We start from the raw sequence: 26,339 nt of genomic DNA, 5'->3' as shown, positions 1-26,339 counted from the left end.
AAAAAAGATGTTTGTATTGCCCCAGACAAAAATAGCTTGAAAATATTAGGACTAGCTGTCAAAATGAACTAAATAATCATTATTCATTTCATGTGTTATATTTATTGAGAAATAACTTTTCATTCTCATGTTAAAGTTGTCACCAGATAAAAAACAACTAGAACATAGTTTAATTGGCAAACCAAAAGAATGTGCTGGTGTTAATTATTGATATCTGTTGATTGACTTTAACCAATTATATAAGTTTTGCTTGGTGAAAATGTTGACGAGTGTCTTATTATAAGCTATACCATATTTAGTCTCACATCAACTAACACTAGGTCGAAATAGAATTTAATACTGCGTGGCTCATTCAAATATGTTTTTTTTATGAAAAAGGAAAATTGGCTACAATCTTATATAGAGGGGATGTCCATACTCTAGGAACCAAAATAAAAGGGTAGTATGCAAATAATGTATTCAAATAATAAAACACACACAATTTTATTATTACAAAACAAATAACAGTTCCTTGCAAAATTGTAATTTCATGCAGTATAAAATCAGATGAGCATTTACAGTTCATGACCAGACGAGTGAGAGCTTTCAAACCCATGTTCCTCATGCTCATGGTGTACTTCTTCCCCAAAGTGATGTTCCTCATGGTCATGATGCTCATGGACATGGATCGGGATGTGGACCGGAACCTTGACTGGATACGGCACCTCCTTCTCCACCGGGTAGGGAACCTTCTTCTCTACGTAGACGGGGTAAGGCTTCTCCACAGGGTAGGGGACTGGCTTCTCAACTGGCACCTTGACGGGGTAAGGAACTTTCTTCTCGACGGGGTAAGGCACGTGTTTGACAACAGGAACGTGATAGGGGACAGGCCGGGGGACATGCACCTTGACCGGGTAAGGGATGTGTTTCTCTACAGGGTATGGCACCTTCTTCTCTACGTAGACGGGGTAAGGCTTGGGAACATGCACGGGGTATGGCCTGTCAACTGGAACCTTCCCTGGATAATGGATGGTCTTCTCGACAGGGTAAGGTTTAGGGATGTACTCCTTGACAGGGTAAGGCACTTTCTTCTCCACAGTCACAGGGTAAGGTTTCTCCACAGGGTAGGGGACCGGCCTCTCGACGTGCACCTTGACAGGGTACGGTACCTTCTTCTCCACGTGGACCGGGTACGGCACCTTCACCTCCTTTCTCTATTGTGATGGTCTTCACCTCGTGGTGGTGATGGTTGCTGAAGTCATGGCCTCCAAAGTCTTGACCTCCAAAATCATGTCCACCATAATCGTGTTTTTCAAAATCATGCCCCCCAAAATCACCTTCAAAGTTGTGGTGTCCAACATCGTGACCACCAAAGTCGTCAATTCCTCTCTTCTTGTTCTTCTTGTCGTCAGCTTTCTTCTCCTCGCCAAAGACTGCAGCTACCAGAAGAAGGACTAGAAGGCACCTCATCATGTTGCTGAGGATGGTTTGTGTGCTGTCTGTTCAGTCCAGCGAGCTTATATACTCGGACATAGCCATCAGTTATGACATTCAGTGTTGTATAACGCATAGTTGTTCCCTGTGTGTCGCATATATCCACACGGGAGCGGGAGTAATTTATATAGTCTACATTAGCTTAACCATTTATGGCTATTAGTTTATTACTAGTTGTTAATATTTTAAAAATACGAATTGCCCATGCACAAATTGCACATTTTACGGGCCTCAAAACTCGTCTACAAACCAAACGGCAAATATATAATAACCTTATCAAAGAATACTTTAATGCTGAAAAAATTGCATGCCAAGAATAAATTATATATTAAATAATAGTATAAAAGTAATTTATGAAATGTTAAGACTTTATTAGTGCAATAAAACTACTAATTTACAATATTTAAAACACATTAATTTTATAATTGTACAGGGTGTGGCATATAAACCGGTCTATTTTCTTCAGCGCACTGTTCAGCTACAGGCCGTCTCAGGGTGGTTGGAGGAGGCTCGTTGGAAAGCCTATACAATACAATTTTTTTTGTAGTCATAGAGCAGTGGTTTTATGAGATACGTGTTATAACTATCTATAAAAGTAATTTATTACAATTCATTTTAATTAGCTGGTTCCAACTTCAACTGGTTAAATGTGTTTTTTCCAGATACATATTAATCTTTTCCTGATAATCAATATTGAATAACACTAAAATACCACTTAAAGCAGATTTCTCGTAACATTTAAAATACAGTCGAAGATTATATTTAGACTAGCTCCTACTAATTATAGATAACTGATTATTGTTTTAAACCTATATAAAAAATATATTGAGATTGTAAAATATTTCGTCTGTTGTTAAACGTCTTATCATTTTAAAATCAATGTTAAGTTCAAGCTGTTAATTTAAGCTAAGTCATTCATGTTTAATAAATAAGTAATCAGTAATTCTATAACAATTTGCTGAAACAAACATAGTAAAAGCATATGCTGCAATTACCACTTAACCCTGATACGGTTTCGTATCTTTGAAGGGTCGACGATTTACTCTACTTTTGTTCTTCAGGTCCACCCTCCCAGGACCGACCCCTGACCTTCCCGCGCGTGGGGGCGTGTGCCCCGCCGGAAGGAAGCCAAGGGTCGAGCGAGTAGCTCCAGTTTCACCCTACTTCCGTCACCGCATCAGGTGTAAGTCCTGTGGTGGGAGTTAATTTACTATTAAGAAGTTAACTGCGCAGTTTAGGAACTTGCTAATAATTAGACGTAGTTAAACATTAAACATTGAGTTAACGAATCAATGAATCTGTGATCTCAGGTAGCAGGAAATTGTGCCCGGACCAATCAGTTGGTCCAATTTTCGGTAGTCTTTGGTTTAGTAATAAGATATATGTCATTGTCAGTAGAGGAAGAGGGATTTTCTGGAGTAGGCTTCATGACCATTAGCCTATACGAAAATTAAGTGGCGGGGCAAAGACGAACACATAGAAGCGAGTTTCACACTTTCAGGATTGAGTACGGGAAGAAATTAAGCAAGAGAAAAAATTCTTTAGGTAAAATGTAAATGAATAAATAAAACGAATAACAATAATTTGTTTTTCAGGTGTTTCTCAGTAAATACCACGAATACTAGAAAAATACCGGCATGGATCATAAACATAAACAAATGACGTTGTTGGCCCGAATCCTATACTAATAGCATTGAACATATGTTTTGGCAGTTCCATTTAAGCAATGTTAAATAATGTTTTTTCGGGCCAAAAACTTTATTTGTTTATGTTTATGATCCATACCGATATTTTTCTAGTATTCGTGGTAAATAATGGTTTCAACAATAATTAAATAACAAACAAATTAATTGGCTATCAAAATACAAGAAATTAAGAAACAAAACAATCTAAAAAAGAAGTTAATATTAGTCAGAGTATATTTCTTTGATTTTTACCCTATAAGATGGTAAGGCATATTTTTGAGGCCATAGTAGGGGTAGTCAAATGCAGCTTTGGACCGAGTACGAGAAGCTTCTCCTTCCCAACTCAAGTCTAATTGTAAGATGGTGAAGAAGGAGACTTCCATGACGGGTTCGGCGCTGAGAAACCTCCTCCCGGAGGAAAAGCCTCTCAAGACGGTTATTTATGTACGATACTTTTTATCAAGATGTAAAAGCTTAGTAACGTATATTTCTCTTTATATTTAAAAGGTTAAACAAAAATATATGATTTACATTCTAAATATGCTTCCAAATGAAAGAATACACACAAATTTTAATAGAGAATGTAAAACTGTGATCAAGGGAAAAATAAGTAATTTATCCCTGTAACAAAGATTATAAGAAATGATCATTTACTTGCCATAACTATAGCCATCACTGTTGTGCTGTTGTGTTCTAAAATAGTTAGTTGCATAAAGAGCGATTCTCGTAGATGAAATTCGAGCAAACTATCAATACATTCAATTTGCACTGCAATTGAAAAGTTGTATTTTGAAACCAGTGCATCATTGGTGAGAAGGGTATAACGGTACCTAAATGTTGAACTATAGAGCTGCCACAGTACTTGAGGAAAATGAAATGAGCGAGTAGGCAATTTTCCATGCAGAAAGGGGATAAATCAGTTTTCAATCTTGGTAAATGTTTACATAAGTCTGTATGATGTAACCTGTCTCTTGCCCCTTCTTCTACCTGAAGACTGGCCAATGGTTTAAGGCCCGAGCCGGTCCCAGGTAGACATAGGCCCAGGAGACAGGTTCCATCATACAGACTATAGAAGGTGGATTGTTACGGTTAAAGAAGACTTGCTCTTGATCACAACGTTAAATTATCAACCATTGAAATTGTTCACCTTGATTGTTGCGTTAAACTAATGAAAAAACTAGTCGACGTTTTGACGTGTTGCATAAATCCATCTTGAGTATAAGCTACAATCAAAATAGTAGTTGGTACTTTCAAAAGTATAACGAAGCGGTTGCCTCCCGAAGAACAAGATTCTTCAATCTTTGCAACGTAAATTCACAGATTGAACTATAAACTCCATAGTTAATGTATTTTAAACAAATTTATCGGAAAAAAGGTTAGAGGGGTACGAGTCATAATACTCTTTGTCGGGTAATGAATGAGAGAAATGTTTACCCAAAAGTTTGCTCTCCTCGAGTATTAAGTAGTGAGTAGTTAGTCTAATCCTCAGAAAGGGGATTATACCTGAAGATCCCCAAGGACGTAATCACAAGGAAGTGTCCCTATACTTACTCGCCATAGCCGTGACGCTCGTAACGCGTAATGCTACATAACACGTGACGCTGCACCTCCCACTAACTGCAGACATTAGACTTGCAGGCTAATCGTCCAATACCAATTTCCTTTACTAAATAATGTGTTTAAGAGATATTTGGCAAGGGTTGGTCCAAGGCACCATATGCAGTTATTAAGTGGTTCCGGACGAGCGGGCCGCACGCCGACCAACTGTCCGCAAGGTGCACCCCCCTCCCTGCTGGCGCGTGCAGCGCGGGCGCGCTCCCCATCAAATTACAAGGGGAGGGGACAATTTTCACCTTTTGTTTAGCTTCTTTAACGCTCCGCTTTCTCTGAGTTTCTAGGTTAATATGCGTGTTCAATGATTGAGCAGTTTGTAATGTGTTTTAAGGCTTAACTGACTTAAATAATGTTTTAGTAATAGTTAGGGGCTAAATAAATAATATGGACATTATTTCAGTTAGAAAATGGACTCTAGTAGGTATATTGAAGTGTGAGACAGCAGTAGTAGGGAAATTCTTTGACGATTCCTCATACTAAAAAAACGTACTACGTTCAGGAGTATGTCAAAGGTCTGGTATAAACAAATGTTTACGTTCCTGGTAAATTTTTATCTCACTGTAGTTTTATTTAAGTCAATCAACCCAACCTCATAAGATCTCTTGAAGTTCATTCTCTAGAGGAGAATCCATTATTGTCCAGCTCCTTGGATATGCATACTACTGTATTTATTTATGCATTCGTTTTACCTTTGACAGATTAGCTCTTCCTCCAATAATTTTACTTCTGAAAATAAATTTTAAACACCACAATTTCTGGTAATTATGACCTTTGTAAAACTCCCATTTATTTGGTCCACAACAAGTAACTATCTTATTGTGAAATCCCCAAGATGGTCACTTCCACCGATGATCCCACGTCCTCACTTTCTGATATCTTTTTATGTCCTTTTTGTGACTCTTGATTTGATTTACTTGGAATTTATCCTGCTCCTACTTGCATATCTAACTTACACTTGTCTGGAAATAAGGTCAAGCTACACCGCAACTTTGGAACAGATTATTACGTATCTGTTGTACCATTAAACATCCCACTAGAACTGATGGAGAGAATACTAAGTTTTTTACTAGAACATCCGTGTATGAACTGGTTTTATTGATTTTAATATTAAGTATAATGTTTAAACTACTTCATAATAAATTGCATATTGATTGAGCTCCCAATTAAAATTTAAAATAAGAGTTCATTTATTTGGCCCAAAAATATGGTTTTTGGCCTTGATATTAGTAGTTAGAGAGGTCTGTTACATTTATTGAGTATTTCATTATTACTGTACGTATCTTGACTGTCATCATGAGTCGTATTAGCCCCACATGTAGAATTGTAGTTTAAAATCTTTAACTTATGCGTACTCTAAAACTATTCTATGTACTGAAGACAAACAAACTATGGCGTTATTAGAAGCTTTTCTATGTCCGTGTCAGTTCAAACCAGGCGTGAACACCTATTTTAAAATGTTCCTCTGCAATATGTCAACTAGTCAAACATATATCTTTTGAATTTGACCAACCATTGCTTATGGAACAATCTCAAGACTCAAAACAAGATAATTTTTGGTTTTATTTTTTCTTTAGGATTAATTCATTTCCTCGCAAGAAGATTAGGAGACATATTATCGTCATTTCATTTTTAACCCAAATGACAAGTGTTGGAGCTCCATTGTCCACCGTCAAAACACAAGTAATGTACTTTATACCAATACATTTTTAACAGCTACCTCATTATTACTCACATAAGGCGTGACAACATGTGATTTGTTTATCAGATTTGAAAATGGAGCAATGAAGCTCCAAAACATCTCACCTACATCAATCAAACCCTTGATTCATAAGGGATGTATGACGACCAGATGTCCTTGATTATTGGACTTTTAATCAATGATCCTGGGTAAAGAAAGAGTTTTTCATCATACTGTCAGGAAAGCAGCCGTTTTTAGTTCTCTAAATCGTCAGCAAAATCATCGTTTTTGGGGTAACGTCAAATAGAGAACAGAAAAGATATATGGTAATTTTTCAGTTCGCAACCTCAAAATTGTAAAAGTGCATTATGCAAATGCCATATAGATGAATGGATTTTAACGGTATTTAAAGTTATGTTTGTAACCGAAGAAATGTAAATATTGATGAAATCTTAGTATAACCTAAAATTATGTGGTCGAATTTTGTAACGATTAGAAGGTTATTTCCACAGTATGATGAAAATTGTTGTTCATCACACGGAGTAAAAGTGTCTTTTTCGTGCTTAATCGTATTTCCAAGCTCGGCTGCACCTCGCTTATAAAACACGATTGCGTACCAAAAAAAGAGCCTTTTTCGCTCTTAGTGATGAAAACTATTATATTTTAGCTTGATAAAAAGCTACATGATTATTTCACCTACAGTCACCCTTCATTCATCTTAAAATATTAACTTAAATAGTTTAATTAATTGATGTATTTTTTATCGTAAAGTGAATTGATCAACCTCAAAATTCCACGAATACAAGGACCGCATATGCTGTACAACAAATAGTTGATTTTTAAAAGAATCTCGACATTGATTACAACTCCCAGCAATTATTTCCAACCCTAATCCGACGGTCACGACCATGGGAAAACAAATACTAAGTGATTCCCTTCGCCCCTGTGTCAAAAGCGATTTCGGCTCAAACACCGAACACACCCGACTCCCCGAAGAGCACCCATTACTGGAGGATGCTGCCAAACAAAGTAACAAGGGGTAAATAGCGCACGACCTATTTACTATGGGTTTAAAGGTCAATAATAGGCCTGGACTGGGTTGTAATAGATACGCATTAGATCTAAATAGAGCAATAGAGCCGGGAACGATGCAGAGGCGCCTGGATGGCCCAGTGCCGCTCCTACAACAATCAATAGTTAGACCTCTTTGTACGGAGTGTTTGTTTATCCGTATCCGTGTCACTCATTGTCTATGAGGGATTGTAGGTGTACCTGGTTGTTTACTAACAACTCTTACACGTAATAGAGACCACTACGATTGTTTTAGAGGAATTATCATGAGTAAAAAGGTTAGAAAACAATCTTGATGTTCGTATAGAACTTAGTGGTTTAAAGTCATTCGTTAATGTTTAAATGCTAGAGGATATACTCAAGTAAAAAGAATTTTTTTAGGGATCACACGATTCAAAGTGATATATATTTACTTTTAATAATTATTGTATCAAAATTAAATGATTATTTAGACTGTACACTTAGACACTTTAAGGGATAAACTCACAGAAACAAAGAAATTCGTAAACAAATTTGAACTACACTAGCAGAGTCAAGAATGCATTCGAATTTTCAGAATGTTCTTTTTAATAGTACAAATAATGGGTTTTTCATAAAAATAAATTATTTCTAAAAAGGTAGAGTCTCAAATTATTAAGTATGATCTTCATGTTTTGTAGACAGTATTTTAAAAGAGATTACATACGTATGATAAACGTATATACTTCAAATTGGAATATCAAGACTCTGTGATTGTTATGAGAATATAGATCATGTGAACAAAAAAATTAAAACAACTAAAGGCCTAATTCAATTAGTCGCTAATTATAAACTATGACAAAAGAGAAACTCAAGACAAAACATGGTTAGGACGTGTACTTAAGAGCATTTAATTTACAGGGATGCATATTTAATCGTAGAATTGATGATTGCAGGTTCTGGTCAAAAGGAATGTTGAGGGGAAATGATGATGAGATTCTCGTGGGAATGAAGGATTCTGGGGTGGAACTGGTCAATGACTGTGTGGGGTTGGAGACACCCCTCGGCTGTCTGATGCTGTGATTGTAGGCGATTATGACATCAGGGTTTTGTTTAAAATCTAAAAGTAAAAGTAATCTCTCAGCTAAGAAAAAAATGTTGAAATCATTACGTTGTATATTTGGATTAACAAGGAGACTAGTTTGTGGTATTAATTAATCTATTTGAAAATCTGATCGTCAATATTAATGTCAATACTAATTTCAAGTTTAGAAATTTGAATGATGCTAGATGTGCGGTTACAGAAGAGCCATTTTCTGAGACATTCTTAATTCGGTGGTAAGTCATATGTATTATGTTAGTTTAAATTATGAATTTCACTAATAAATAAGCATTAATATCCAGCCATACTTCTCAAATAAATGTGGAAAAGGTACAGAAGTAGATTAAATCATTCGAAACTATAATTAACCACTGTATGTAAGCTACAAGTTTTACTTAGCTGTGGATAAACGCAATCGAATTGCCTTACAGATTTGTAGTTGTGGGTGACACACAACAACAACAAAAGGTAATCTAAGTTCAAGTTCTTGAACCTGGGAAAGCAAAGAATAAGTTTACAACACAAATACTAACAAGCTTTGATAATCAGTAGTTAATTGTCTACTGTGCAAACGATCAAGTCCAAGAATCTAAAAGATCTGAGATTAAAATGTAGGGCGCCAGTAACACCGTCCAATTTATGTAACGATTATGCGAGGTAGGTGAACTCAGGAGAAGTGAGGAGAAAAGAAAGGAAGGAGAGAGCACAATAATTGTATGTGTGTTAATTACAGAGGATATGTTGGACATGCGTTGCCTCGCCAAGTAAAACAGGACCAGGTGGCCAAACTATTTCTCAGGTTAAAGGATGCATTTAGAATTCACCAAACCTCTTGGTCACCTCTTGATCTTGGTCGGTTTGATTTAACATCCCATGGTGTTATCATTTACAAATGTCTTTGTTTTTTTCATTTTCCCCGGAATATTTTTTAAAATTTCGAATTCCGACTGCTTTTAATTGTTTTCGAATGCAATGTGAAATTTTGGTGATTTTGTGACCTAATCAAAAGTTACCTTGAATAATGTACGCGGTGTTGTTACTTAAATGATTATTACAGACATTTTCGATTACGACATGAAAACAAAATCCAAATTTTAACGATGTCAGCCTTGCTTGACTCACCGTTGAAGACATGCGCATTGTGAGCTACTACCCTCCATTTTGTTGTAACTATGGTTTTCTTTCCGAGTTTATTGTTTCATGGTTTGACAACTACTGAGTTCGTGTGGTTTAATTTTGTGATTTCCCAACGTAGGCTGGGTTTGTCTAAGGGCGGGATAAGATTTAAGCTCCCAATTATCGTGAAGCAATAATCATTTGCAATAAATTTAACATCACTGCAAACGAATTTCAAACCAATATGACTTTTGTGACATCACATGTTTTGATATCCTCGTCCATATTTAAACGCAACATTTATAGTGCTAAGCCGCACGGGCCTACTAATTAAGCCATAACCTATAGACCCTCAGAATATCCATGCCTCCTGCCAGTTAACCACCGTTGATTGCTAATTTGAATCTCATTTGAATCCCGACAACTACTACTTAAGACAACACAGCCTATAAACCTAGGAGTATAAAAGTAATAAACCTCACATTTTTACAGCCTGTAACGGGTTGAGGGTGGTTCTCTACGGTTATTGCCTCGGAATGTATTCCTCCCCGACGGCGAATCCACCCCCTGGGCAGGATTGATGACGATCTCGCCGGTGGTCCGCGAACTACCCTTGTCCCAGTGTCGACTTATTGAGTCATTAACAACTCCATAACTCTTCCTCATGATTTATTCTCCGCCACCCTTGCAGAATCCAGCAATATCAAACCGCATCTCGCCCGCGCCTCGCCACGCCTTCCAGTTTGCTGTTAATTATGTTGCTCCGTTAATTATTTTTAACCGGCGATTTTTTCGCTCTAAATCACTTTCGGCTTCTGTATCGTTTGTGTGTGGTATTGGCGGTGGTTTATGGCGTCTAGACCATGGTCTAGACTACGTTGAGATAGTTTTAGAGATTTCTGATTTGTAGCTTCTGATTTAAAAGGACGTTCTAAGGAAAAGAGTTCTGCAGTCAGAAAATTTACGTTACCTACGGGTTTCTACGCAGGAAACTTAAAGACGAGTTTTTCTATAGGGTTAAATTAAATCATAAGATTAATTATGTGAATTTAATAGCAATAGGATAGTTTGTAAAGTTGAAAAATTAACAATTTCGCCCTCGAAGAAAAACCATGTGCCTTTGTTAAACTCGTCCTAACTGCAAGAAAAACATGGCAAATCAATTCAGCTACTCCCCCTGACGTTTTCTGTCGATCCCTAGAAAGTGTTTGACCATCCAAAATCCAAAAAAAAATTTGACTGTGGTTATTTATTCCGTCAAAGTCTAGTTTTTCAAGCGCAAAAATTTTCAATCGGATTGCTATCCTTCTTCGGATTATGAGCTCGTCTTCTGATAGAACACAGTATTTTTTTGTAGTTTGTTTCCCAGGATTGAGAATGATGTTTCACTTTTTTATCCATGTGAGAATTTCACTACCCTATAACCCTAACCTATAACCCTATAGCCCCAGAAGAGAGCATAACGTCCTAGATGTGAAGAGGACAAAACAGTTCTGCAAGGAGAAACAAGGTGGCCTAGTTGTACAGTGTATTAGGTTCCCAAAGTCTTGGTATAGGTAGTGTTGTTCCATCATCAATCAGACAGTTACGCGTGGTGATGCAACTGTTGAGGAAGGCCCGGTACCGGCCCGCGGCGAGCGTGGCAGGCGTGTCGGCGCCGCTAGAGTGCGTGCAGCTCACCGCGTGCCCCTGGTGGTCGCTCGTCAGGCCGCTGACGAGGTGTGAACGGACATTAATATTGATAAGTCCATACAGCACGCCAGAGCACCCTGGGCTACTGATATGGGGCAACTGGAAGAGGAGGAATCCAAACTAAATATATTATCATCGTTTAGCTTTGAGAGGATATCCTACACAGAAATTATTCCCTGCCTTAGTGATAAATAAGTTTATCATATATATTTTGACCTAGATTGTTAACCATGGGGATTTTCCAAGCCTTTTTGTCCACGTAAGAAAAAAAAATAACACAGTCCAAATCCTGGCCTTGTCCAACGTCCAACGTCAATATGGTGCTAGAAAGCATCAGCCCTCTCACAAATTGCATCTGCCTTAAAATTCGTTCGCAAAATTTAGGTGGTTTGATGTGAAGTGATTCCATCAACTCAATCTCGCTCCAACGTTAAAACAAGAGCCGACAGCTGATCAGCTGATGTATGCATTAGGCTAAAAAAGTGGCGGGGGAACTCAGGAAACATTCCCTTTAAACCGCCAAAATTTTGTGAACGAGCTATAGTAATAGGAGTGTCCCAGGACACCAGGTAAAATACATATGTTTAGAGATATCCCCATATTGCTAAGGGTATAGAATTGACAATTGAAATGTTCTGACCCAAAATTTTAATGAGACATTTTTCACGTAATAAATTAATCAAACGGTTATGGTGGTAAGATTTGAGCCCTAATCTTCAAAACGGAAGCCTCGTACTTTAACAACTATAGACCAGGCGCGTTCAAAATCTGTAGAAGTGATGCAATTTTTAATAGTGCTTTTAATAGTAGCTTTCGGTTTAGCAAAATCTCTAGATATTTCTCAACCGAGATACTTTATCTAACTCTTGGATTACGCACAAGAGATTGTGGTTATCACATAACGAGATGTAATTGTATGGACATATCGAAGGGCAGCATGAAACCAAGACATAATTCTGTATCGTAATTTCATTCAGTAGCAACTGTCTCTGTCTTTGAAACGCACAGCTTTAAAGGTAGGTCTAAGCCTGGTTAATTGTATTAGCGAACAACATCTTCAGTAGATGTAAACACAAGAGTGGAGTAGACATAAAAAAGTGAAAACGTTAGAAAAAAGCATATTTAAATATATAAACCAGTTTTACTGTCAATTAACACAATGTGTAGCGGATATTTTGTTACTCTATAAACAGTGTAAACGTGTTTTACGGGTTAACTTTCGCTACTAATTAATTAAAGCACGGCCTGTATGCAGTCATTCATTAAGCTACATATGATTCAGCGTAATACATGAAGATTGTATAACAAACTGGAAACACTTCTTTCATAATTGCTGAATATAAAACCACATCCAAACATCCAGTAGAGCACACTTTCAGGATGGCCGCTCTACTGGCAACATTGTGTCTTCTAACGCTAGCCTCCGCCGAACCCTTCCATCACCACGTCCAACATCATCACGAGCACGTCAAAGCCATCACGGTGACCAAGAAGGTGCCTGTGCCGTACCCTGTCACCATCGAGAAGAAAGTGCCTTACACCGTGGAGGTACCAGTCGATAAACCGTACCCGGTCCACGTGCCCAAGCCATACCCTGTCTATGTCGAGAAGAAAGTTCCGTACACGGTCAAGGAGTACGTCCCACAGCCGTACACGGTCTACAAGAAGGAGCCGTACCCAGTCGAGGTGCCCGTCGACAAGCCGTACCCCGTCCATGTCCCTAAACCTTACCCCGTGGTCGTCGAGAAGAAAGTACCTTACACGGTGGAGAAGCACGTGCCGTACCCTGTAAAAGTGGCTGTGGACAAACCTTACCCCGTCCACGTGCCTGTCGTCAAGCATGTCCCGTACACTGTAGAGAAGAAGGTGCCTTACAAGGTAGAGGTGCCTGTGGAGAAGCCCGTACCTGTGTCTGTGCCCAAGCCTTACCCGGTCGTTGTGGTGAAGAAGGTGCCTTATACAGTAGAAAAGCCGGTGCCTTACCCCGTCAAGGTGCCTGTATATCACCATCACCACGAGATCGGACATGGGCTGGAACATGGATACTATGACAGCTTTGGGTTTTAAATCCAATTTAATACAGAAAGATGTAGTAGTAATACCTTGTGTACAAATAAAATCAATGTTTGTTTAAGAAATTTTGAACTTGAAGTCTTCCATTAGTTATAAGCCCATGTTTCATGAAGAAAAATTTCTTGTGAACATTGTTTCAAGGAATTCAATAAATTCAACGAGAAACACATTTTTATATAGGTTTATAGCCTCTTCTAATCTTGCATTTGCCCACCCGTCCACATAGGCTACGAATCTGTTGCTGGAATGTATCCATCAAAGCAAGGGGTGAGCTGCTATATTACATGGGTGAACTGTACTGAATAAAATCAGTGGCAGCATATATTAATAAATAAACACTACTCCTTTAATAAATGATGGTAGTGACCAGGATCCGATTCCACGACGTCGCTGCCTTGGGCCCGAAGTCTGTGGCCCTACCACTGAGCCACCGACACACTCGAAGGAAATGCACTTTGAATGATGGAATTTTAAATCAAAATTTGTTTGTGGTCTTATGAATTATGTTTTGGTTTAGTTGTCATTTTTGTGACAATTAATTCAGAAAAGGTAGTGGGGGGAAGAAGGTGCCTTACCTCGTAATGGTGCCTGTCCATGTGTCTGTATATCACCATCACCACAAGATTGGACATGGGCTGGAACATAGATATCACCACAGCTTTGGGTCTTAGAATCATTTCACAGACTGGTTAACCATTTTTGTTTTTCTAGACTAAAATCCTGATGTTTTTCTGATCAATTTACCCTCCAAAATTGAGCTTAATTAAATATCATGATCGTTAAGATGACTTTGAATTAAATATGTGTTACTGTTGGTTACATTTTTTTTAAACATGTTGAATTAGACAACATAGCAAAAGCATTATTTATATTACCGAACTTGATATAGAAAAACAACACACGATACAATAATAGCGTTGAGGAAATGTTTATGATTGAAATCATATATCAGACATTCCATTCCCATATTAGAATTGTAGCAAGATTTAGTATCATAATCACAATGAACGCTGTTGAATTAAGTGTGCTGCTGCTAGTTGCCGATTTCTGTTCTATACACAATTAATTATTTACCAATCCAAATAGGAAGGACAACTTAGTAAACTATGAAACGTACTAGCACAAGCTGGTGATAGAATTTCGTCTCCAAAACCCCACATAGAAACTTAAAGGCCAGTGCATCAGAACCAGTAATGAGTTATAAAATTATCTACTGAACATCAACGATCTCTAATAATTAATTAATGTAAAACGCGTTTGTACATAACACATTTTGACCCCTCCCCCCCCCCAAAATACTAATTTCCCACGTCCCCCCCACCATCCAAACATAAACCTAAAAAATGATTAAACCTTTTAACAAACATCAATGATGGGCACATCAGATTCCTAGCATCTTCCTTTCCATACCACAACACTACAGGCATTGCTGCTGTACACCACCAGATATATTAATTTACTTCCTAGTCTAGATCTACTGGGTCTACCGTACTGATGGCAACCACAGGAAGGTCGTGGCTCTTCACCACGCACCGGATTCTAACAGTTCTTCAGCATCCGATGGCTAGACAAAGTAAAAAACAACACTAAAAAGAATAAGGAATGACTGAATAGGGAGGGTTAAAACAATTTAGCCGGCAAGCTCTGCACCGAAACCCACAGGGAATTAGAAAGGGCAGACAAAGAACCACTTGGAGGAGATCAGTTAAGATATATTCATTATGAATGTTAAATAATTCTTGATAGCATTAATGCTAATTTGTAAGTAAGTGTAAACCTGTTTTGTGTAAGGTGTTTTGTTTGAAATAATAGAAAGATAAGTATGCCAAAACAAGAGATAAAGAGGCCCAAAACATGTGTTAGAGAGCATGGGTTGCAGTTATACATGTTTAATCTATGGTTATACTCTCTCCCGCAGGATTAAAGGTATTAGGTAGAGCATGTGGACTGATTTAAAAAATTGAATCTGAAATTGTACATTAAATGTTAAGGCTTGATTGTAATTTGAGCAAAATTATACATACTGTACATGAGATGTAAAAACATAGATTTAGGAGTAAGAATTCACTTGTGGAGATCGAGGCCAGTTAACAATTGAAATAAATGCGGATGGAAGTGTATTAGTATAAGCTGATGTGTGCATATCCCGTCTGAGAACCATAATGAAAGCTGCAAAATCAGACGAAGGACAATTTCCCCAATAGACTGTAACACAAATTGACAAAGGAGTAAAACCAAAGACACAATTCATAAGACTTCTAACACATATGGGATAAAAGTTCATCCTTGAAACAATGTCCGTTTGTTATTGAGCTTATTGCATTCAATGATACAATTTTCACATAAATGTAACATATTTGCTTATAATTTTTTTTATTTTTTGTTTGCTTAGTGTTTATTTTCTTTCTTATTTTTTTTAAAACAAGCTGCGCATAAATCTAACGGAATACAGTAACAACAAAAATGTGTAAACAAAATTTAATTTTATTTGTACACGAGGTTTTACAACATCATTACATATCAAGGTACATGATAAACCAGTCAGTGAAATAAATCTAAAAATCAAAAATGTGGTGATGTCCATGCTCAAACCCATGTCCGATCTCGTAGTGATGGTGATATACAGGCACCTTGACGGGGTAAGGCACCGGCTTCTCCACTGTATAAGGCACCTTCTTCTCCACAACGACCGGGTAAGGCTTGGGCACAGACACAGGTACGGGCTTCTCTACAGGCACCTCTACCTTGTAAGGAACCTTCTTCTCTACAGTGTACGGGACATGCTTGACGACAGGCACGTGGACGGGGTAAGGTTTGTCCACAGCCACTTTTACAGGGTACGGCACGTGCTTCTCCACCGTGTAAGGTACTTTCTTCTCGACGACCACGGGGTAAGGTTTAGGGACGTGGACGGGGTACGGCTTGTCGACGGGCACCTCGACCGGGTACGGCTCCTTCTTGAAGACCGTGTACGGCTGCGGGACGTACTCCTTGACCGTGTACGGTACTTTCTTCTCGACATAGACGGGGTACGGCTTGGGCACGTGGACCGGGTACGGTTTATCGACTGGCACCTCCACGGTGTAAGGCACTTTCTTCTCGACGGTGACAGGGTACGGCACAGGCAACTTCTTGGTCACCGTGATGGCTTTGACGTGCTCGTGATGATGTTGGACGTGGTGATGGAAGTGTTCGGCGGAGGCTAGCGTCAGAAGACACAGTGTTGCCAGTAGAGCGGTCATCCTGAAAGTGTGCCAGAACAGTTCTTAGTATGGATTATATAGCCAATCTCAAACTAAATAACCACATACACTGTTAGCGCAACATACGACACATAACGTCTACATGGCGGGTACATAACATCCTTCTTAAGAGTTAATGATGCCAATGGAATGTTCCAGCGTTGCATTTTAATTAGTAGCGCAATTTCTCAATGTAGTTACTGATATGATGTCCATATGCTTTGTTCATCGATTGGTAATTATCTATGTCAGCCAATAAAACAATGATAAATTTGTTTTAGATTTCCATCTTTTAAAGAATGATTTTAAAATGTTAAATTTAGCTTATAAGTTGGGTTATTTGTATTTTAATTTATTTGTATAGTTGATTGAGTGATTATATAATTTTTATTTAAAAATTAAATAATGTTTAAAATAAACCATAATTATGGCAGAATAAACTTTTGAGTCATAGCTTCTTTCAAAGTTGATAATTTAAGATAGCACAGTTAGTTGTCACAATGATATTTGGATAGTTTATATTATTTCAATACTTAATAAAAAAGGCTAGGATAATGCACTGATTTGTTTAAACGTTAACCTCATGAAATGCTTTGAAAAGCTAAACACAGGTTTAGGCCTAATTCAAATCATAGTTTGTCACTAACAAAGAGAAGCATTTAGATTCAATTTGTACAGATTTGAACAAAACAATAAATGAAAGAATTTCTAAGATCTTAAACCGTAGGTTTTAGGCCTGTAGTATATTTGAAGAAACAATCAAATCAACATCCACTCCAATGTACAAAAAGAATAAATTGACTGAAATCTAAATGACGTTTTGAGATAAATTCAAACAAGAAATAAATGTGTTAAAATTTTTCTAATTTGATTTTCAAGACGAAACAAGAACAATTTATTTTGCATATTAAAATGAAACGTTACGTTGATCACAAGGTGCAAATCACTACCTATGGGTTTCATTAAAGTTGCCTGGAGACTAGAGTGGGTGGGTGACAGGGTGCTCTCCTAGGTCCACTGTTGTTCCGCTCGAGTTGTCGGGTTATTGAGGCTCGACTCACACTCAATTACTCAAGTTTGCTTCCTGGATGTCCGGATCATTTGATTTTCGGACATCCTTCTTCACTAAAGGGTTCTCTGTAAACAACATCTACCAGTCAATGTTGTTAGTGCTATTGGCATAACGAGTCTTAAGTAACCTAGATTAAAATTAAAACTAGAATCGCATTTTTAGAAGCACATGTTAAAAATGTTTGCAAAGTACACAAATCAAAGATTACAGTGTAACTGCAAAATACTGTTTTTAGTAAAAAACCCTCAATTTGTTTTCGGCGGATAGTTGGTCCATTATACTGAATGCAGGTAGACTAACAATCTTTGAATAGATTTAGCTAAAATATAAAATATTATTGCAAAACTACAAATCAAGAAAAATATTTGATGCCTTGAATTTTAAAATTATAGAAAAAGGGTTATTCAGTAGTGGTCAAAAAAACGGCTTCGCATACTATTTATAAGGGTTGATTGTTTATTAGGTTAAAAATAATCCATATTTTTACTGTAAGTTAAAACTTTGGTTAGACAATATAGCAGCCGAATTCGAAATACTACTCGATAAAAGTGATTTGAATCCCTTAACGTAGTTTAGAAACACATTAAAACCAGGTCAGACCTAATCAAGTCGCAACAATTAACCACAAATGATCCCAAGTGTGAAAATCCTCACCCAAGAACATTCTTGGGTAAATTATTTCGCATGTTTTCGGAAGCCGCTTCATCTAATTGTAGTCGAAGACAAAGGCGCATTTCTTTGTTATGATATTACCATTGTGTTTTTTATGTTCGCACCCCCGAGCGCGTCGAATGCACCCCTAGGTGACTCAAAGTGCCGCCTCCCTCCAGCGCGCGAGAAGTTAGTTCCGACCCATTGCGGTCTAATGCGCGATCCCCGAAATAATATCTCAAGAGAAAAAATGTCAAATGTGAAGAGGAAATTGGTAGTAGACATATCTGTCTCATAGCTCACCTAATAAAGGGTGAATCAAGCCACCCTTATGGCTGTGACGAATTTATCGGGAGGGATTATTAAGATGTAGAAATGGATTTAGAATGATTTTAGACTGAAAGTTAAAGAATAGAGCATAACTGGTTTTATTATGATGTTATTGAAAGCAGCCAATGGAATACAATGGTAATCAAATGGATATTTAACATGTGAACTCCTGAAATCTAAGTATAAAGTATTTATTTAATTAATGGAGGCTCTATGGATATATAGTACTGTAGAGTAATGTATATGCAAGCTGCAGTTACTAAATTTATACAGTTGCGATAATAAACTAGGTGATTTATCACTTAAAATTTTAACGTGTGTTATTTCAGCGTTTCGTCACAAACAGGGTGGCTGAAAACTAACTTGCACCCCCATCAATTTTTGAAATCCGTTCGTTGCAACGTTCTTAGTTATGAGGGGCTACAATAATTATGGTTATTTAAAAAAAAATACCCATAGCAGTGGGGGTGGGGGTAGGGTTTAATTCAAAATTCTCAAATAGGAAGTATGGTGGACTTTCATATCATTTTATAGGCAGCCTATTGATGAAACAAAACAATCGACAAAATGAAAAGAAAAGTTGGACCACTAATAACAAGATAGCAACTAAAAACTGTCCACGCTGTATGTAGTCTTAGAAACGTAATAACGTAATTTTTTATATTTTTTATTCCTAAAACGTATACGTCAAGACTCAGTGGGAAGCAAGGGGGTTGATGTTGATGTGAATATTTCCAAAAACATTTTAACAACTCCAAAATGAACAATATCGGCCTACGCTTTTATTAGGTTTTGGTGTAATATAATTTCATTCTATTCCAAACCACCATTGGGGTATACAAATCGAGATGTGTCGTTTTGTGATAAAAATGTATCAATTCTGAGTTTGAAAAGATATTAAGGCCACAGTGTAGTAATAGCTTACTATAATACTTAACTATTTAGAAGAAAAAAAACAAATTTGACACTTTAACGAAGTAAACACCATAGTGAAACCCCTATTAATTATTCAAAATATTGTCCATATGAAGTTTTTTTTCACTATTCTTCCATGTTTTTTTAAGTACCAGAGAACCCATCAGATTACTGTACAAAGTGTTTCAGTGTGAAGTCAGTGTCAGTGTGTTTCCCTTGTCAGTGTCACACCCTTATAATCATCCCTATTTCGTCACCCTGAGCGTCGCCGATGCCGACCTGTGTTTAATGTTTTTGCACGTGTCAAGGTATTTGCCCCAGTTCCGGACGCGTGCGTGATTTCCATTTCCCGTGTCTGGTCACGCACCCGCGGCCTCTCTGTGATCATCCCCTAGTTCGGGGGTTCTAACGAGGAGTCGGTAACGACGCCCTTAGCCGAAATTGCCGTTAGGTAAAAACTGTAACGGTTAAAATCCTACTGGTCGAGTAATTTAATTGGGTGAACTACTTTTGTTTTGAGTTGAATTGCAAGTTGTCTTGAAGATGGGCTGCATGTGGAATCGTCTGTTACTATCTTCACAAGCTTATTTTTTATAGACAATAAAATAACAATAAAATAAAATAAAATAAATGTAAGCAAATGTGTATTGGAATAAAATTAAAAACGAGCCGTTCAAAGAGTGTGCCAAAATCATAATTTCTATTCGATCCTTATTTTGATACTATGATATTATGGTTTTAATGGAAAATAATGGATGCCATAAGTTTATGGTTGTTCTTTTACTTAGGCTTGGCTTAAATTTCCTCAAAAATCAGTAAGATACATCGAAGCTCTCCGTCGGTGGTTAGATTCAACCTCATACTTTTATTTATTGGTGCAATTCTAACATGAACATGTGATGTCTAATTCTATTAATTTATATTCACCTTCGTCAATATGATTTACATCTATATGGAGAAGCATAGTAACAAAATACACTAGAACCTTGGTAACAAGACCCTCGTTCAAATATCCTTGAATCTATTTTACCCCTAATTTCATCTCATTGCAAACCTCGATAAGAAGTCAATTTTGATGACAATTCAAATTTAATAATTCCCATGAGTGTCTTGTTATCTAGGTTCTACTGTAGAACAAAATAGACGAAACTATCAAAATGGTGTCAAAAGATAAACACTTTCAAAGTCTCTTTACAAACCACACCACTAGCAACTTCCAAAACGTTTTCGCTACTCATTATCCAATAACTTCAATTACTCAACGTTTTCAACGTGACCAGCTCGTTTGAGCTTATAATTTGTTGTTATCGTTCCGGTCCTTATAGTGCGGATATAAATAGTTAATTGGAGACAGGAACAATAGAGGGGGAGCAGCTGATGGCACGCGACTGGCACAGTTGGCCAGCGGGGCCCGACCTGGGGCTGGGGTCCGGGGCCTGGTGCTGGGGTCCGGGGCACAAATCAGAACATGTGCTACTGATACGCCACCTCTCGTTATGTGGAGAGTTTACTGGGAGACACATCGACAGGAGAGCACGTGTGGGGGACTGTGGGGTGTACAATGTAGGGGCATGTGTAGATGTGAAAAGTAACACAATAGCTGCTGAGTAGCTAGGCTTTTCTAGTGTAATCAGAGGATAGGCGAAAAAAGTCTAAAGCTTAGTGAAAATTGACACTGATGTCCTTGATTAGACTTTGGTTTCCTGGCCCTAACTGAGTATTGAAAGAACCAAATGATTTTAATTTGAAATTCAAACAATATTTATTCATTGAGTATTTGGTACATTGAACAGTGTAGTGTCTCTATTCTATTTCTACCAACTTGCTCAAAACAATAATAGGAAAGTTCAAATAATAAATTACATACAATAGAAAGTATAAACAAGAATATATAACCAATATGCATGAAATAAGACAACTAATGAAAAAAGCTTAGCATCCAAAATCCCTTCACGTTAATTAGTTAGTGATGGAAATAAAGTACATTATCATCTGATTTTAGAAACATAACTGTACTCCCGTTAACTACACAATAATCTTTCACCTTAAAATAAACATGATGAGACTGTGTTGAAATGTATGAATTTAGTGATGCTATCCAACAAAAAGGTCGACGTTAGATAATAATGAGATAAGGGTTTAGAACGTTCCATTTTAAAACGTAAAAATAAATAGGCTTACTAGTAGAAGACACATACACACAAAAAATATGTAATGTAATATACTACAAAAAGTTACAGGATAGTAGTTGGATATCAGTGTGTATAAAATTTGCTTGGTAATCAAAAGATCATGGGTTCGATTCTAAACTAGTCCGAAGCTGTTTTAGCTTTTAGCTTGTCTGGAGAACTAGCTGATCTTATCCAGTAGGCTGAAATTCCGTTCATTCTGAATCATTCTATGTACATTCATCTTTAACTCCTCTCCTTTTTAAAATACAAATATTGTTCATCACTACTTTCTGGGACCGCCCAATCTCATGGAAAGTAGGGTGAGTGCACCAGTGAATGACCACCCCCTAGTGATTGGCCGTTTTGTATAAAAAACATCATATCAGGCTTTCTGCTGTTCCTAGACCATCACAAACTGTTTTAAAAGTACCTTTTGGGTCTTATAAAAATACACTCTCCTGTTACTATTGGTCCTTGCATTAAATATGTGTAGGTTTATAGAAAAAACGTTTATAATTTCTTGAGAAATCATTTATAGCTGCAAGTTAAGCTTAGATGGTTTATTTAGCAAACAGTCGATATTATTTTACGATTAAAAATCGATATTATTACAAACCAATTAGTATTTTATATAATCCACACCGATAGTGTTTTAGTAACAGTATAAAAAAATACAATTTTTATACACTTATTCCTTGAAACGAATGTTGCAAAACAGCGTGTTAAGGAGTGTTTGTCAGGGTGAAGAAAAGCACGTAATGATGATTTCACGGTAGAAATCTATTATTTCAAAATGACGGACGTCGAGAGCGGAGGTGGTCTTCAGGTCGAGCGCGGTGGTCACTCGCAAAAAAAAAACAATGACTTTTATTTTTGGCCACTGACCCAATACATGGGTCATCCCATAATTTTTGTGGCTATTGAGTAATTTCGACGAACAAAAGAAAACTGATTAAGAAATAAACAATGGAAGTTATTAGATGTGCAATGGAAATATCAGGTAACAAGTTCATATTAAGTAAGAGAATGAACCTCCTCCAAATAATGAATATATAAAAACAGCATGAGATTGCCTTCGATGAGTCTAAAATACTGAAATGGGATATTCAGTTGAGACAAAGAAATTGTTGTAATTTAGTCCGTCAGTAAAGGTCCAGTTAATGATAGTAGTAGAGGTATACAGATTATCTTAGAGTTCTAGTGATGAAAATGATACAGTTACAAAGAACTAGAACTTGGTAACCAAACTCTTTGGTAGTGGGTCAGTTATTGATGGTGATCTAGATCATCGGTAGAGGACCGATATATAGTTAATGATGGTAAAGTAGATCTTATAGATGGCTAGTTATCGGTGGTAATGTAAGGTCATTGGCAGTGGACCAGATGACAACAAAATTCGTCGGAAGAGGGCCAGTTAAAGTAGGATCGCCAGCGTCAGATACAGTTAGTGACGTGTCAATCGTCCAGGCGCCTGTGGCGGCCAGTAATGACAAGTCGGTGGACGCAGATTACAGTATTGGTGCAAATTGTTTGTTTTTCGGACAGACCTCCGAGAAGTTGCAAGTCAACGTTTACGCCCACTTAGCGATTTTTCAAACTAGATTCTCGTTTGGGGATCGTTAGCCATTTTTGAGAAAGTTGTAAATGACAGAAGATAATACAGCGGTTAATAGTTTGGCTGAAATACATTTGTTGTAAAACTAATAAGACACTATCATTGACTTTGGATTGATAGTCAAAGACACTATTCATTCACCCATCATTTATGATTAGGAAAATAATATCTGTATTTTCTCTACAATTCAAGGTCCTGTTAAGAAAGAACCTGAAAGAAGGATTAGTTAAAGAATTTCTTCTCATTAAATTGGCTTTTCAGCCGGACTTTTTTACCATAATTTAAATAAATGGTAAAAGATTTATTCAAAGATTATATGTTGTTGTAAATGGTATTAAAAGGTTTAACAACCACCACTAGCCTAATTACGAACTCTAACAATATTTCCGCCATTGAAGGATCTCCAAACGTGACAAGTGAATGAGATGAAAGGAACGTGATACCCTAAATGAGCCCGAATGAGCCGAAGCTTATTTTCAACCTTGTAACTTAAAACCAAAGGCTTCCCGATGTTAGGGGTGCCGCCACGCCGGGGGTGGCCTAGAGTGCATTAACGGATTAGCTTTGAGGGCCAAACTAGCGGACAGAATCGCTTCAGCGGTCAGCCGAAACATCGGTGACCATTGACAAGAGCGGCGAGACAAGCTTTGTAAACGTACCTTTATAATCCGCGGATTAGACCAAAGATATAACACGCGCCCTTTTGTGGCGTGGAAGTTTCAATGTGTACGACTGACTTTGGTTGGGTCTTCTGTGATACCCCATCCAGTCAGCAAGCTAAGGACGTAATTTCGAACCGACTTTTCAGCTTAAAAGCTAAATGAGGGAAACAATCTGTTATTAGTTAGTTTTGATCGTCAATGCTACTACCAAAGCCTACTTCAAAATAATAAAGAAATGTAAATTTTTGAACTCAAATTTTAGGATTTTTAATTCTAATTGAAACAAATTTACACTTTGTAAAATTTTTGATTCAAAGAAAAATAAATTCGTTGTAAATTTTAACACGAATGATGATTGAACGGTCTAAGTTCTCATTGTAAACTATTCGGAACTTAAAACCATTACATTTTGTGGTAAAGAACTTATCCATGATTATTTTATAAATACATTACAGTTACTGGTTCAATATTTACAAGTGTATACTATACATTTCATTAAATTTATTTGGTTCTAGTTACCCAAGAATGCGGAACACATTGACATATTAAATCGTAAATAAGAACTAGGACAAACAGCGAAGAGCGTTGCATGTGTCTCAAGTGATGTAATGTGTAATAATTACCATCTTACATGAATGAGCCGGAGACCGTCACGCTGGTCGCACTCGACGCAGGATAAAACCATCAGTGGTCGTCACAGGCAGCACACTCAGCTGTCCAGCAGCAGACATGAAATATCTCCTGGTCCTTCTGTTGGTGGCGGTAGTCTTCGCCGAGGAGAAAAAGGTGGAGAAGAAGGCAGAAGAGAAGCAAGACGACAAGAAGCAAGACGACAAGAAGCAAGACGACAAGAAGCATGACAAGAGAGGAATAGAAGAATTCGGAGGACACGACTTTAGTGGCGGAGACTTTGGTGGACACGATTTCGGTGGACATGATTTTGGTGGACATGATTTTGGAGGTCATGACTTTGGAGGCCACGACTTCAGCAAACACCGCCACCACGAGGTGAAGACCATCACAATTCAGAAGGAGGTGAAGGTTCCATACCCGGTCCACGTGGAGAAGAAGGTACCGTACCCTGTAAAGGTGCACGTCGACAGGCCGGTCCCATACCCTGTGGAGAAACCTTACCCGGTGACTGTGGAGAAGAAAGTGCCTTACCCTGTCAAGGAGTACATTCCTAAGCCTTACCCAGTTGAGAAGACCATCCATTATCCAGTGAAGGTTCCAGTTGACAGGCCATACCCCGTGCATGTGCCCAAGCCTTACCCCGTCTACGTAGAGAAGAAGGTACCCTACCCTGTAGAGAAACACATCCCTTACCCGGTCAAGGTGCATGTCCCCCGGCCTGTCCCCTATCACGTTCCTGTTGTCAAACATGTGCCCTACCCCGTCGAGAAGAAAGTTCCTTACCCCGTCAAGGTGCCAGTTGAGAAGCCAGTTCCCTACCCTGTGGAGAAGCCTTACCCCGTCTACGTAGAGAAGAAGGTTCCCTACCCTGTGGAGAAGGAGGTGCCGTATCCAGTCAAGGTTCCGGTTCACATCCCGGTCCATGTCCACAAGCATCATGAGCATGAGGAACATCACTTCGGAGGGGACGAGGGTTTTCACGGCGTTAGTGAACACGGAAGTCATGGACATGGATTTTAAACATATCATAATGTGAGTACAAAGTAACTGTATAATGTAAAATAAAATATTTTGTAAATAATCTCAGTATTATACTTTATGTTCCTTTTTATATTCAGTGGTCCAGCTAGTAGTTATAATCGTCATAGCTATCTGAGTTTATTGATTCTTAGTGTGGGCTGGTGTGTATCATTCACTAGACTGGCCTGTTAAAATTGAAATAACTTTTGAAAACTGTTAATGTGTACCTTAGGATGAAAAAATTACTTGTTGCCATTTTTTTCATTATTAAATACAGCCCCAATCCAAGATGGCTACCAAACGTCGCAAAAACGTGACTGTAAATTAAGATATAAGGGTTATTAATGAATTTCCCAATTTTTACAATTTCTTTCCAAACCATTTTTTAGAGCTTAAAAAAAAACAAATAATTTAGTATATTGAAGCTTTGTTGTGCGCCTAATGGTTACGGAGAAAATTCCAAAAAAATTTAAATTTAAAATTTCTATGTTGTTCCTATGGAGAATAAGTCAACTTTTGTAGTTTGCTTGTTTATGAACATATTTTGATCGGATTTGGATACTTTC

General features: G+C 37.7%; 2 protein-coding genes across 2 annotated transcripts; one reads left to right on the top strand and one right to left on the bottom strand.

Annotated features, from left to right (window-relative positions):
- Positions 1-467: 467 nt before the first annotated feature.
- LOC128985002 (titin-like) lies at positions 468-16,704 on the bottom strand. Its single transcript, XM_054404376.1, is given in 5 exon segments — positions 468-1,196; positions 1,198-1,478; positions 12,811-13,420; positions 14,038-14,097; positions 16,030-16,704. Coding segments are annotated over 5 exon segments (2,268 nt in total). The 3' UTR covers positions 468-554.
- Positions 16,705-21,049: 4,345 nt separating this feature from the next.
- LOC128985001 (titin-like) lies at positions 21,050-25,784 on the top strand. Its single transcript, XM_054404375.1, has 3 exons — positions 21,050-21,221; positions 23,219-23,461; positions 24,761-25,784. Exons 1-3 carry the CDS (start codon positions 21,050-21,052, stop codon positions 25,771-25,773), a joined length of 1,428 nt encoding a protein of 475 aa, XP_054260350.1. The 3' UTR covers positions 25,774-25,784.
- The last annotated feature ends 555 nt before the right edge of the window (positions 25,785-26,339 follow it).

Source organism: Macrosteles quadrilineatus, unplaced genomic scaffold (genome assembly GCF_028750875.1).
Source record: "Macrosteles quadrilineatus isolate MER2022 unplaced genomic scaffold, UCM_ALF_1.0 Scaffold_2__2_contigs__length_208266976, whole genome shotgun sequence".
Lineage (NCBI taxonomy): Eukaryota > Metazoa > Arthropoda > Insecta > Hemiptera > Cicadellidae > Macrosteles > Macrosteles quadrilineatus.
This window is presented reverse-complemented; position numbering and strand designations above follow the sequence as displayed.

Bases quoted from the DNA above. Each gene is read 5' to 3' on its own strand.
- LOC128985001 (XM_054404375.1), top strand. From the start codon at position 21,050: ATGGCACGCGACTGGCACAGTTGGCCAGCGGGGCCCGACCTGGGGCTG. The intron at 21,222-23,218 runs GTGGGGTGTACA...GGTCATTGGCAG, and splicing joins GAGAGCACGTGTGGGGGACT to TGGACCAGATGACAACAAAA. The intron at 23,462-24,760 runs GTTAGCCATTTT...TACATGAATGAG, and splicing joins TAGATTCTCGTTTGGGGATC to CCGGAGACCGTCACGCTGGT.